General features: G+C 39.5%; 1 protein-coding gene and 1 pseudogene across 1 annotated transcript; both read right to left on the bottom strand.

The window, feature by feature from the left end:
• Positions 1-15,393, bottom strand: part of LOC131244881 (pentatricopeptide repeat-containing protein At4g20740-like) — a 31,354-nt pseudogene that overhangs the window by 3,282 nt on the left and 12,679 nt on the right.
• LOC131244897 (cell division protein FtsZ homolog 2-1, chloroplastic-like) lies at positions 3,426-12,068 on the bottom strand. Its single transcript, XM_058244167.1, has 5 exons — positions 11,914-12,068; positions 11,631-11,817; positions 11,390-11,450; positions 3,978-4,197; positions 3,426-3,573 (listed from the first exon to the last, which is right to left on the bottom strand). The coding sequence occupies exons 1-5, from the start codon at positions 12,066-12,068 to the stop codon at positions 3,426-3,428; spliced, it is 771 nt and encodes a 256-aa protein (XP_058100150.1).

The raw sequence follows: 15,393 nt of genomic DNA, 5'->3' as shown, positions 1-15,393 counted from the left end.
CATACAGCCAAACAACCACTAAGGCCTTGTTTGATTTTCCAATTCCTTGGTAAATACCTTGTAAATGGGTAATAATTATTTACTTAGGTATTTACAGCATTCTTTCCGATGCTTGATTTGACCACCTACTTTTTAGACGCAAAACTAAGAACAAAATATTTGTGGGTCCTACCATAATGCACGTCGCTTATCCACACCATTCATCCATTATTCCAAATGAATTTATGGCATGTACCAAAAATGAGGCATATCCAAAGCTCAAGTGGACCACGCAACAGGAAAAAGGGAATCGAACACTCACCGTTAAAAACCTCTTGGGGACACTGTTTCTTTTGGTGTGGACCTCTTGAGTGTTGGATCTGCCTCATTTTTTGGCTCATGCCTCAAAATGTTGTGGTAAAAGGGATGGATAGAACAGATACATCATATACATCACCATGGGATCCAAAAATTTAAACCAACTCTTTTGAACCGGTTTCCAAGGCAGAAATTCTGATGGATTTTCAAACAGGTGAAAGGGTAATAATTACTCAATTACAAGGTATTTACACCAGCTTTGAAAAATCAAACAGGCCCCAAGGGAAATTCTACACGAGCCTATCCACGAAGGAGTTCCACAAACTCCAGGGCAGCCACTCACGATCCCGATTCAAAATCATCGATTTCAGCTGTCTTGAACATCAGCCTGGAAGCGTCACCCTGACCACCTGCAGCACCAATTTAGCCATAACACGCATTCCCCCCTAGCTGGTAGCCTGCACGTGCACACATTCCTTACACCTTCCCTCAATGGCTTAAGACACCACCATTCTAGCTCTTCCTACAGCAGATAATGAACTGCCCCAGCCGCATCCTTTACCTTCCCTTCCCTTATGCTACTTTAGCTAACAACCGTAATCTCAATCACCACATCCCCAATGCATACTTCAGTTCTCATTGGAGCAGCTTCAAGCTCTTCCTAACGTCCATCCTAGCAAAATTGATCTCTTCACAGTACAGCATTTTTGACTCTATTTCTACTACGATACTGATGCTTGAACCAGCAACTTTCATCACATCTGGAATCCAGATCTCCAAGGGCAAGCTCTGCGGCTGGAACCACTCCTTGCTTCACCTACCAGGGTCCAATCAACCCAATGACAGATAGATATGATCAGACCATCCTTGATACTTCTGCTGGCATGAATAATCCTCTCAAAAACAGCTTCAAAACACAAGGAAAACCACATACTGGAGCTGTTAAGAGTCTTAACAACATAGTCCTCTAACACTCTGCAGCTCTCAGATAGCTATTCACCTACCTTCATAATTGACACTCCAACCTTAACTGTAGCAAATAGGCACCACTTCAGCACCTTCAAGGAGCTGAGAAAACGTCCAGATGTACCTTCAAGGGCTGCAACTTGGGTTTGGATCAAGCCAAACCCAACTCACCAAACCGGAATTCAGGTCAGGTTGTCAGCATCCTCAAGTTGGATTAGGGTTGGAAAACTCCAATTTGAAATCAGGTTGGGTTTAGGTCAAGCAAATTTAGGTCAGCTTGGGTTGTGAATAATCACATGAATTTGGGTCGGGTGGGCCATATCAGGTCGGTTTAGGGTCAAGTATAGAGGAATTCAGGTCAGGTTCGGGTTGGGAACCTTGGGATGGAATTCAGGTCAGGTTGCGGGTTGCGGGTTGGATCCTCTTGAGGTTGGATCGACCTCAGGTTGACCCTCAATCCAACACAACCCAACCCAACCAAGTTGCACACCTAGGACCTTCACCTCTTCCTAGCTCCATCTCCTCAACCCAGGCCCAACAACCTCTTAACTAGTACCTTCACCTTTCTTCCTAGCTCTGTCTCCTCAAACCAGGCCCAAAACCTCTTTCCTGATGTGCAACTGGTTCGGGGGGTTGAGCTACATTCCCCCGCCAAGGGCTCCGAGGTCTTCCCTTTCTCCACTCCACTGAAGGATCTGCTGACCAACACTTGCTTCCCTTTCAGCTTCCCATGCTGACCAACACTTGCTTCCCTTTCAGCTTCCCATGTGACTCTGTGGATCTCCAGAAGACCCACTTCTCTACTTCACATCCTCTCCGCTGGTTCCCTGTCACCTCTCTAACATGCTGTTTACAACATCCGGCCTGTTTTTCACCTTACGCAGTGTAAGCTTCCTCCCTGAAAACCATTTCACATTCATCTGAGCAACTGCCCTCTCAGCTTCTTCTACCATTCCCATCCTAATGAATGCACAACCCCTTACTACAGCTGTTCCCCTCTTCGAGGTGATAAAAAACTCCATCACTTCACCAGATCTCTTCCAAACATTCCTCCAGGAAACTGACAACAAGCAGCATAGGAAACGCCCTTCTCACACACCAATTCCTTCTCCAGTTAGACACCAGTCCATTCATCCACCATGTAAATAATACACATATAATACATATGGATACATAAACATAAGATGACGAATGTTAAACTCTGTGTTTGCGAAAGGTGCTAATTTATCTGAACTGCAGACCCATTAAAAGTAGGAGAAGCTTTTCAAACTATGTTATAGATTGGAGTTTATCAAATACAAATTCATGTAATGACACATGGTTCGCATTCTGTTCGGAAAGCTATGTTCGACCTGTCCTATATGTATATGAACCAAGACATTTGGAATTATTATTGAATGAAAGAATAAGTTGTCTTTTCCCATTTCTGCACATGGTGTGAATCCACAGTCTACGGCTTGGAGAGATCTCAAGCTAATTATCTCTTCATACATGGCCATTCACCCTTCCATCCTCTTTCTTCAAAGCATCATCTTCCTATCTATTTTACCATTTTGGTACATTTTCTGCTGCTTAAGCCTTCACTTGCAGCCTTTACTTGATCCCTTGCTGGAATTCACTCTTCACATGCATTAATAATTGCTGGCCTTTCAGTTCTTCCTGCACCTATCTCACAGAACCGTTCAGGTAATTCTATTTCCAGATGTCCTGCTTCAGAATTGGTGGCCATCACATGGACAGACCATATCCCAATAAGGAAACATGATAAAACTACAATAGCCATATGATAAATGGCATGATTAGGGATGCTTAACCAAAAGCGAGCAGTGATCCATAATCAATGGGCAATACTCACCATGATTAGATACTCAAGAGTTCAATGACTACAAGTTTTGGCCGATAGATGATAGCCATACATAATGTGCCCAAAAACTCCAACACCATCAACATCTCCAATCACTTGATCACCATACATGCTTCATGTGCAGAGTGGGGATGGCACTTTTTCAAATTTCTATGAACCATGCATCATAATAGTATATCTTGTACACATAATACACAATCAATTCTTAAAAGAAATAATAGAAGGCCATGCATAAAAACAAAATGCACAAATATGAAATCCATACCGCATTATTATCAGCGATACCATGAACACCTTGTCAAAGTATATCATCAGCCGAATTGAATGCTTCTGTCACAGGAGTAGACTGGGAAACAGCAGTGAGCAACTTGTCATTTGGGATGACAATCAGTGGGCCAACATTGTCTCTCAAAGCTGCAATTCCTTCCTGTGCTTGAACAGCCTGCCTTCATCCCTCAAAAGAAAAGGGGGTTGTAACAATTCCAACAGTCAGGATGCCCATCAATTTTGCAACTCATGCAATCACTGGAGTGCCACCTGTGCCAGTTCACCCACCCATTCCGGTCAGCAAAAAGATAAAAGAGAAAGCAGTTTACATGCATCAGTGTATGTTCAGGCAATGAAAAAAGTGTCTAATCTGCACCCTTTTTATAAATAAGTAAACAACGACCATTTTCGAGAAAAGATGGAGGCAGTGTCATCATGGAAATGGATAAGTGTCACCACTCACCAACTTACAAATATTGCCTTGCGACCCTTGGCCAAAACATCAGCCAAGGAGTTTTCCATTTAAGGAACTAAGCTGAACAAGGTTGAAAAATGACAACAATGGCCCCCTTATCTCGTTGACCCTGAAATACCACTTCCAAGGACGCAACTCAAGTAACCCACACTAACAGCTTTTTGAGCCGCTTCCAATGATAATACCCTATCCAAGGAGCCAAGAATCGTAACAGTCAGCTGCGGCCCATTTTTTTTATTGCTTCTAGTTCTGCCCGACTGCAGTCCCAGACCTTGGAAGGTCTGGAGGAGCAGCTTGGTTCTTCCTTGGTCATTCTCTGACAATTCCCCTAATGCCAAAGCACCAGAAATTTCCCATCATGTTTTCACCACCCTGTTGGAGGTGGAACCCACTTGGGAGTCTTTTTTGGGAGCTTCCTGTGATGATTTAACACTTCACTCCAGCTTCTCTCAAATCACATCTTTTCTCTGATCATATCAGCCAATATTATCGGTATCACAGCTCCACGATACAAAATCCCTGTGGAGCATCAAAAATCCTATGTATTGTTAAATATATCGCAATGTATCGTACGATATCGCAAATATCATAATATATTGTGATATATTGCTACTGTTTCTTTTGTTTTTTTTCCCCCTATGTATCGACAATATTGTCTGGGAGCCACAACTGTGTTAAGAAAAAACTAAAAAATTCGATTTCTCATATTTTTCCTTCTGCCTTCCCTTTCTAAACACCTCTAGGGTGGGTTTCGATCCATCCTCTTGAATCTTTTTGAAGATTATAAAAAAAAAGTTTTCGAGCGGGAATCAAGATCAAAGCAGTTTGAGGTCGGTTTCGATTCAATGAGTATTTTAGCATTTTTGAACTTTTTTTCTTCATTTAAATCATATCAATTAGTGCCAAAGGGTTAGAAATACTTGATTCTTCATGTTTTGCATAGAAAATCAAATATTCAAACCTTAGATTTTGAGATTTGAAGGTAGGTGGTTCGATTTGGGAAATTTTCAAAAATTTTGCAATTTCTCTTAGTTGTAATCTTACTGTCCAAACAAGAAATCAAACACATATGAGGCCTAATCTATTGATTCATGAAGTTTTGAAAAAAAAATCAAAAGAAATTATTTTTTAATTAAAAATTAGTTTAAAATAATTTTTTTTCAAAATTTCACTTCTATCAGTAGTCAATTTGAGCCGAACTTCAGAATATGTAGGAGTATTTGATGAAATCATCATCACATACACCCTAATTTTGGGATTTGGGGGTAGGTGGTCTGATTTGGAGAAAATTAGGGAAAATTCAAATTTTCCACAATTTCTTCCAAATTTGTTGTAATCTTATTATCCAAACACAAACCCAAACATGCATGAGGCTTGATCTACTGATTCATGTAATTTTGGAGATTTTTCAAAAAAAATAATTAAAAAAATTTTATATATATATAAATAAATTTTAATATATATATATATATATATATTAATATATATATGTATTAAAAAATAATTTTTTTCTGAAATTTCTTTTCTATCGGTGATCAATTGACTACATTTTTAGAGCATTTAAGAGCACGGCGTGCCATAAAGGTCGTTACGCGTTACGGGGTCGTAACAATTGTAACAGTCATTATAGGAAAAAAAAAAAATGACTTGTAATTGCCATTAAAGACACGTTACGTTTAAAGGCCATAACAGCCCCGTAATTGTCTGCTATAGGGCAGATACAGGTTTTCCATACTTTTTAATCAACATTATGGGGCAAATACAGGTTTTTCAAGATTTTTTTTTCAATAAAAAATTAAAAAAATTAAAAAAAAAAAAAAGTAACCATAACGGCCATTACGAGGGCCGTAACAACCGTTACGACCCCGTATCGTAAAGGTAACGGTGGCAGCCGTTACGGCCACTGTTACCATTACAGAACACCTTATTTAAGAGTGTTTGATGATTTTTTAAAGTATAATTGATAATTCAATTTTAAAATAATTAATAAATGTTCAAAATTATGGATGTAGTACACTTCATTTGCTAACATAATGTTCTTTTGCAGGTAAAACATGTCAGGAGGAAAAGAGAGAGCCTGGCATTAGATGGAAGTACTGGACCCCTCTTCCTAATAATCGATCGAGTCCCGATGCAATTTGTATGGTCACATATCGAATATCAGACAAGTAACCCGATTGAAGGAACATTTAGCAAGATGATATCGTAATGTTGTAGACTGTCCCAAATGCCCAAAGTATGTGAGAGCACAAATGAAGGATTTATTGGGGAAAAAAAACGTAGACAATTGTGTGGCACGAGAGAGGGAGATTACGGAGATTACGGAGGATTTAGGGCAGGCACCATACAGAGGTGAGGATGTAGTTGGATTTGGATGAAGAAAATGATCCTTGTTATAAATGTGTCATTAAGGAGTCCTTACAAGATCAATGGGAGATGGATCAGCATAGGTGGTGAGAGGTGAGTAGGCTCACATTTAAGGGATCTCCAAATGAGTGTGGTAGGGGGAGTGGAGCAAGAGGGTTGAGGGAGAGGGTAGTGGAGCATGGTGAAAGTTCTAAGGTGGGTAGAGGGGGGTAGTAGAAGGGGAGGAATATTGGGTATGGGATATAGCAATAGCATGCGGGTACCAAATATACCTTCAAATCCAAGGATATACAGTGAGACAGGAAAAACACAAAAGAAACTTAAGGAAATATTTAGTGGAGCAAATGTGAGCAAGAAGGTGAGGAAGTTTATTTCAAAGTTTTTTTATTTATGATAACATCCTCGCAAATGCAACAACGAGCCCGGACTTCAAAAATATGAGCAGTGAAGTGTAGGGTGGGGATGAGGGTGTGGTGCCACCTACGCCACATGAGATAATCAGAAAATATTTAAATGACGATTACACAGAGATACAGTGTTATGTGGCTAGGTATCATCAATCGTGGGAGATGTACAGCTACACTGTGATGTGTGATGAGTGGACTAGCCCGATGAGGATGTCAATCATAAATTTTATAATTTGCCGCAGAGAAGAGCCATGTTCTTAAAGTCTATATATGTCAATAATAAGATTTTTAAAATGCAAATTACATCTATGGGCTGATGCATGATGGCATGAAAAACGCTGAAAGGAAGAACATCGTGCAATTTGTAATAGACAATGGGAGTGCATTTGTGAAGGCAGGGAAGTAGATAATGAAGAAGTACCATATGTATTGAACTCCCTACACAGACCATTGCATATCTTATGTTGGAGGCGATAGAAGATAGACCTTCAATGAAGGTTGTTATTATTGTTGTATGGTTTATCACAACATTTATCTACAAGCACACCTAATTATTATCTGAGATACGCACGAGGTGCGATGGGGATATAGTGCAGCTCGAGGTGATGGGGTTTGCCACAAATTATATTTCCTTAAATAGCATCCTAAAACATAAGCAGGGGCTACGAGAGATTTTCAAATCTAAGAAGTACGCGGATTGAAATACGAGTGGGAAGATAATAGCTTGGAGAATTGAGGAGCTTCTATCGAGCGGTGCATTCTGGGCATGCGTGCGCAATGTCGTGGGTATTCTAGAGTCCATATATGTAGTGTTGAGCACAGTGGATAACGAGACATCTGTTGATGAGATTCTTGCATGCATCCATACAATTAATGAAAGACATCATGTAGGCTAAAGCCCCCAAAGCATATAAATGGGTGTATGCAATAATCGATGACCATTGGAAAAATATCCTTTTGCACCCACTTTATCATACTAGAAAGTAGTTACATGATTTATTTTTATTATACTGATATATGAATATTTGTACCATGTTGGGTTTCAACGTACTTCCTAAATCCCAAGTACCACTACAGCTGAAAACTCTGTAAATACAATACCTTGAAGAGGGTTGCACATGAGGTGGATAATAAGCTATTACCAAACTATTCAGGGAAAGGTAACCTTGGTAATGAGATAAACATGTTATACACTTATCTTTTCTTTGACTTCATCAAAATCTTCATACTCACACTTAATGCTAAATGCCATAAACAAATTATTAAATTATGTGATTGGAATGTTTGAATACAATGTCGCAAAAAAGGAGAGGAGCCAGATGATGGCATGTGAGTTGTTGCATTAGTTACCTCTTACAACTTAAAGTTGGTTTTCATATTTAGTAGTAAATGTTAAACTAAGGAAAAAAAAATTATCTATTTCGCAAGCAAATGGTGGGCCATGTATGGGAGTGATTGTGAGACTTTGCAACGGTTGGTTGTCTGTGTGCTCGCACAGACGGTGTCCTCCTCACGCTGTGAAAGAAATTGGAATACATTTTCTCTCATTCACACGAACAAGTGCAACAGATTGGGGTATGAGAGACCTTAGAAGCTAATGTACTACTATTGCAACATGAAGGTACGAAAAAGGCTACTACACACGGAAGGGGGGAAAAAAAAAAGCACAAGAGGACCCATTAGACTTGATGACGATTAGTCAGCATGCATATACTGAAGAGAATATAAAGGGCCCACTTTATGAGTGAGTTAAGGCAAACGACTTGGATACTTCAAATGGGAGACCAAAGCCACATGTAGCGGAGGCAATAATACAAGGGATTGATATTAACGCTCATGTACAGTAAGCTAGATCTCTTGAAGAAGCTTTTAACCCATTAACAAGGAGTCAAAAGGGCAGCCCGCAGTAGTCACTATTACACGAGAGACATGGTGGCAAGACTTTATTAAACACTGAGAGCAAGACAAAGCAATACGAGTAATGGGTCTGGTGAAATGGTCATGGTGATGGCGACTCCAATGACAGTAGTGACAATAGTGATGGTGGCGATGGGGATCGTGGCAACGACAGTGAGAGTCATCTTGGGAGTCAGTCTCAGAGTCCTCTTGATCCATTCACTAGGCAGAGGGACTTTGATCATGCCACTCAAGACACTGACCATGGTTCTCCCTCACTAGAACCACCATGCCTTGTCATTAATAAAATATACACGCGTAAGAAAGAAGCAAACCCAGAAGTTGACAGATTTAGAGGAGTTGTTGGCAAAGTGTATGAGAGATGCGCGTTGGTTGGAGGCAGGGTGGCTTTAGTTCTGGATTACGGACGATGGAAGGTAGCTTGAGTTCTATGCCACAATATAGATATGGATCACAAACATGGGAATGTAGCTCGAGTTTTGTGCCGCAGTATTGATACAGATATGGACCTGGTGGATATGCGACGAGCAACTCCATCAGTTACGGCACATTATTTTCAACTACGATCAGGAGTTCACTTCCACATATGGGCAAGGATATCCACAATCTGGACATGGGCAGCAATATGGATACTCAAGAGTTACATATGTGCCCACCTCAAATCCATATCAACCACAGACTGTAACAATTATGCAGTACTCACAAATGGGCATACTGGTTCAATTCGAAGAAGATGAATACCGGAGTTATGTCAGACAGTATCTGCACTAGTACCATTCTACTATGACCTGGCATACTAGTGATTTGTGGAGCAGCAGTACTATTCCCAACCCTGTCAAGATGAAGATGATAATTTTGAGCCACAGTGCAGCTCTATGTGGGTCTAAGCCACAACCACACATCATTCACAGGTATATTTCTATTTTTCTACTTCTTTTTATATTACTTGTATTTTACATACATGTCTTCTTACATTTATTAATTATCTAAATAAACTTTGAATATACTTGCATTAGTCCAGTCAAACAGCGCATAGCCTAAGACCCTATACAAAAAAAAACCTATTATGTGCACTTATTTTTTGTGAAGTTATTATTTAAAAGTGTGTATTGATGTCTTTTTTAACAATCTCCGAAGTTTCATTGAAAAATTCGACCAATTTCTCAATGCATCCTCATGTTTCTCAAAAAGTGCGATAAATTCCACAATACAATCACATGCAATAACCGATACGTATCCATATCCCAAAGGTGCGATATGTAATGTGATACTAATCCGGTAAAGATTGCTATGAATAGCTACAAGAACAATGAAAAACTATCAACCAAACTATACCCAAAAAAATTAAAAAATTAAAAATTAAAATTAAATTTTAGTCTAGCATCAAAAATTAAAATTAAGATGAGAAATTATAGGTTCCTAATGTATCAAAACGTGAACTGTCCTGATGTGCCAGTTGGTTCGGGTCAGGCTTAATGGCCACATGATCCAAACCGTTGAGCTAATGGGTCCCATCGTGGATAGGGGTGACCAAACAATCACCAAAATTCGACTATCCTACATCTGATCAGTGGCCGACAAATAGACAATTAATAAATGCACTAATGATCCAAAAAAAAAAAGGGTCAAATATTAGATGCCTAGGGTCTTCCAATCTAGAACCATCCATAGCAAGGCCCATCAGGTCAAAGGTGCTAGTTATCTGACCAAGGGCCCCACTTGTGCTCGCTAGATGCAACAACACATCCACATTTTGATAAATCAAGGCCCTTTAAGGTTGGAGAGGATGAGGCGCAACTTGTTGTGGTAGGGGTCAAAAAAGAAGTTCCACCAATTGGGGTGCAGTGAGCTGTGCAAGTCTTACGAAGAGGGGGGAGTAGCCATTAGAGACATGGAATCTATAGACCTCGCATTTCTAGGAAAGTGGCCATGGAGATTTGGGTCAGAAGAGGGTGCCTTGTGAAAAGAAAATATTGTCAACAAGTACAGGCGCCAAGAAGGGGGATGGTGAACCAAGGACTCATCTCCTTACAGTGCATTTGCAATCTAGAAAGGGGTCACTTGCGTGAAGTCTAAGTTTATAGAGGGCGTTGGATTCTCTCTTGGTAATGGAGAGAAGATCCGCTCTTGGGAGGATGTATGGATCAAGGAGATCTCATTGAAGCCCATGTTTTTTAGCATAGCCCGCCTCTCCAAATTGCAATATTCCGGTTGCTAGATGCTTCTCATTGTGCGAAGGAGCAACCATTTGGTCACCTCCTATCGTAGCTACCTTCTCAATGACGAGGTGGAGTATGTATTGCTCCTAGGCCACCTCCAGTTATGTTGCCCAATGAGAGGTGACGTAGATAAGTAGGGGCACTTCTTAGTTCACTCTTACTATCTAACTCGAGCTTTGAGGACATATGATGCATTTGGGCAGACGTGGAACATGCCTCTCAAAAGGGAAAGGGCTGTGACCATCAACAATATTAAAAAACAGTCAATGATGATCCCGAACGTGTCTCATGTGCATGGCGAGTGCTGAATCAGTTAATCATTGCATGTTCGTGTGGCAGGTGTGGCATGGTTGTTTTAGGTGCTACAATATGTCTTAGACGATGACAATCTCAATCGGAGATGTCTTTATGGCTTGGCGTAAAGTGGGGCCCGGAAAGCAAGCAAGGGTAGCTTGTCGAGCCTGTGGTTGGCCTTTGGGCAATATGGGGGGAAAGGAATGAAGGTGTTTTCGGAATGAAAACAATGCAGCGAAGCGGGTCTCTAGCAGGCGAAGCTTTATGTTGTCGAATGGACCACTTGTATAGATGTTTTGAAAGATTGTAATTTTACTTTCCTGGGGTTGTAGCTTTTGCACCGTCTCAGCACTTTTTTCAATAAAATTATCATTATCCTTCAAAAGAAATAATATCTAAATTAAGATGGAAAATTGAATTGGATGGATTTGAGCTTACCATCACAAAAATTATATTGGCATCATAAACAGCCTCCTCTACTAATAGCTCTTTTTGCTCTTTTTGATACTCTTCATGGAACTCCCTTATAATTCAATTGACGGCATTGGAACCAGCACCTCCAACACCAATAACTTTGATCTTGGCCTCATTGCAATTTTGGGAATGGAAGATTCACTCAAGTTCTCAGCAACACTGCCATATGAGCTCTTCTTTATAGTACTAATAATCATGACATTCCTCTCTTCCCAAAGCATTGAAACTTCTAGGTGCAAATTCAGGAAAGGGTCTTTACAATGATGGGTGCTGACACCATGAGAACTTGCACAACATCTCAAATATTGAGAATTTGAAGTATGTTTATGCCTGACACCATCGACCATTTTCAGTGAGCTATCTTACCAGCTCGATTCTCCTCTAAGACTGGCCCTCTGAGAATAGCGAAGACCCTGACTGAATTCCAACTGTTGGAAGGAGAAGTGAAACATGGTGTATGTGTCACCATCTTTCCATAAGACCAAAATCTTAGTGGTTCCCAAAACAGGAGGATTTTCCATTGCCTCAAAAATCCTAATGCTCAAATTTCCACAATTCCATCAGAAACCTTCCTTTCAAAACTTACACATGGAAAAGAACGAATCCAGTGCCCTACAATTACAAAAGAAAGAATTGTTCAAAATCTCATGCATAACATATTTGAAGTTCCAATCATTTGAAAAAAAAAAAAAATCCAAATGATCAACAAAGCAAAACCCCACGAAAAACCACAATCAATGAGAGAGACAAATAGACAATACAGGCACAAGCATATTTCCTGAAATTCAAATGAAATCCAGTACTCCTGAATCCTGGAGAGAGACAGAGAGAGAAGTACATTCAAGTGAAATCTACTATATGAATTCACAGTTTAATAAAGACAATAATAAAACAACCACTTCCAGAAAAATCCAGAATCATCACTGCATGCATCAGAACTGTAGAATGGTAAAAGAAAAGTATAGGAAAAAAATCAGGCGAGGTAGATGTAAGATTTCCATATCCAACAAAATACTCAATATCTAACACGTTAGGAGCTTAAAAGAAATGCAAAAATCCAAATGACACAAATCAAAACTACTTTATTGCAAAAAGCCAAATACATAGAAATGAAGTCTTTTTCATGAATTGTAAAAACACTACTGAAAGAGCCCCAAATCATCGTTGCATGGATTGAACCACATTAAACCATAAAGAAGAAAATACATTCTAATGAAATATGATACATGAATTCAAAGATTGAACAAAATCCCCATCCAAAAGAGCCCCAAGTTATCATTACATGAAACAAAAACACATTCATGTAATAAAAAATGAATGAATAAATAAATAATCCAAATGAAGTCTACTACGTGAGTACACAGTTTGATGGAAAAAAAAAAAAAACAGAAGCATAACGGAAAGCCATAAAACTTTCCTGTACAAAGGTGTACCACATGTACGCAGATAAAACACGAGAATTATCAAGGCATTTCTCAACAAGAATGGTTCGGAAACAAGTCATGTATTCACGATGAAAAATATTTAGTGCTTGCGCCCTAATCTATACTACTATATAACGAACTAGTTTGAGATTCCTTCATATAATCTTTGTTTCCTATACCTTTCCCTTGCGTATATAAAACCAAGAGGAGAGTTCTTGGTTTTAACTGATTGGGAGTTCTCACGAGTGTAGCGTGATTTGGCCCATCCAGTCTCATATCACCACCCCATTGTCTTGCACAGAATCATGGTTGGCTTGAAAAGAAGATTCCATTGCTAATAAGATGAAGAAATAGTGTTCTCTCAGGGTGGAAATTTGAGATGGCCACATTACGAAGCTTGAGAAGCTTAAAAAGTTGACTGAACAGTGGGACTGAGCGCTTTGGGGCCATGGAGGGGACCAAGATCAAGATGTTGATTGTGATCCAAGATATTGATAGGAAGTGGTTTGATTTATTTCCAAGGACGAGACACCAGCATGAACTCAGCTAAAGTTAAAGAGTTCGAAAGGCAGGTGAGAGGAGATGAGGTGGAGACAGATCCAGGCAGTATGGTGGAAAGAAGTGGAGCACCTTTAAGGGGCCAATCCCTTAATAAATAAATAAACAAATTCATGGAATAGAAACCAGCGGGAAGAGATGCAAACAAATCCACTGGGGGAGGATGGGAAAAGGCTCTAAGAACAGCCACAAATATGTGAGTTGATTGTGAGCTAATTCGATCTACTTTCAGAGGAGAGTTGGGAATGGCCGAGGCTCAATAACTGGTGTTTTGATCATCTGTCAGAGGAAGAGGCAGATTGGTTGGAATATCTCATTGAGTAGGAAATAGTGTATGCAGTTACAACTTTTGGATGGAGATAAAGCACCTAGACATGATTGTTTCCCTATTGTGCTCTTCCAAGTGCTATAGCCTTAGAGGAGAAGATGAATCTGAATCTTCTGGATTCCATCCCAGAATTCAACAATAGGGGGGGAGTTCTTCATTTATTGCTTTGGTCCTTAAGAAAGATGGACATAAATGTCCCATACATTTCAGAACAGTGAGCTAAGTAGGTGACCCCAATAAACAATTGGTGAAGACATTGGCAACAAGGCTAATGAAGATCTTAGGTGGAGTGATCTAAAAAGTGCAAGGTTCATTTGTGCATGGGGGAGGTCAACGTTTTTTTGAAAATTTATCGGCAAAAATAGGAAAACATGTAAAACACAAATCTATCGTCTACATTTAACATGTATTCAATCATGAATCAGCCCAGTCTTTGATAAGAATGTTGTTGTTGGCTTGATGTGCTGAGATTTAACTAAATAGGCCCGAAGTGAACACAAATCAAGCATGACTTATTAGATCAGAGGGGGGAACAAACCATACCCTCTTTTTTTTCAAAACCGCATTTTGAAGTGACAGATTGCAGTTTAGCATCACACCACACACACCTTAATTAGGCCCTGGGATGTTAGATGTTGCTATTAAGGTCAATGCCTTGAACACCTCAATTCTTTACCTCTCCATTTAACTCCTTAAAACAAGTCCCCTTGTATTTCACGTGCGTACTAATTGGGGACAATAGTGTAGCAAGATGGCTTTCTTGACAGCTACCATAATCAGTAATCACAATAGGGCCAGGATGATGATGGCGCTTTTGTAGGGCGTTAATACTATATTCTCTTTTATTACTCCTCTAATAGTGGAAGGAAACTCTCTTAAAGCTAAGGTAATGTTCAATTGATAGTGATAATGAAGCTACTATTAGAAGCAGAATAGCAAGATAGAAAGTTAGCTGCAAGTTTAATGCTCCGTGATTGTGGGATCTGTTGGAAGTCAGAGAATGCAGCAAAACACATGCTTTGTAATTTGGTCACTTAGTAACTGAGATTTGCAGAGGACAGCAAAATTTGATAGAAAGAAAAGCAAGCATATTTGAAAGCCCAAAAAATAAAAGATACCAGAGAGAAAACAAATTAAAAAAATTAAAAATTAAAAAGGGAAGAAATAAAAACAAAATGGAGAACTAACACGAGTATTGCAGCAAGATGTTCTGGACATTTCTTTTCTTCTTTTTAATGGAAATTAAAAATCTTAGAGGTTTTTACAGAGAAATTCCTATTGATTTATGTTTTTTCATAAATATGATAGACTCCTAAGCATGGTGTGCCGTAAAGGCCATTATGGGGCCATTATGTAAAGGTAACGATGGCAAGCATTACGCCTTATGCAGTCATAACAGCCGTTATTGAAAAAAATGACCCGTAAACATCATTACGGAGTATTACATCCCCTATAAAGACCATAACAGCCCTATAATTACAGGGCAGATACAAGTTTTATAAGGAAAAAAAAAAAAAATTCAACGTTACAGGGCAA

This window comes from Magnolia sinica, chromosome 1 (genome assembly GCF_029962835.1).
Source record: "Magnolia sinica isolate HGM2019 chromosome 1, MsV1, whole genome shotgun sequence".
Taxonomy (NCBI): Eukaryota; Viridiplantae; Streptophyta; class Magnoliopsida; order Magnoliales; family Magnoliaceae; genus Magnolia; species Magnolia sinica.
This window is presented reverse-complemented; position numbering and strand designations above follow the sequence as displayed.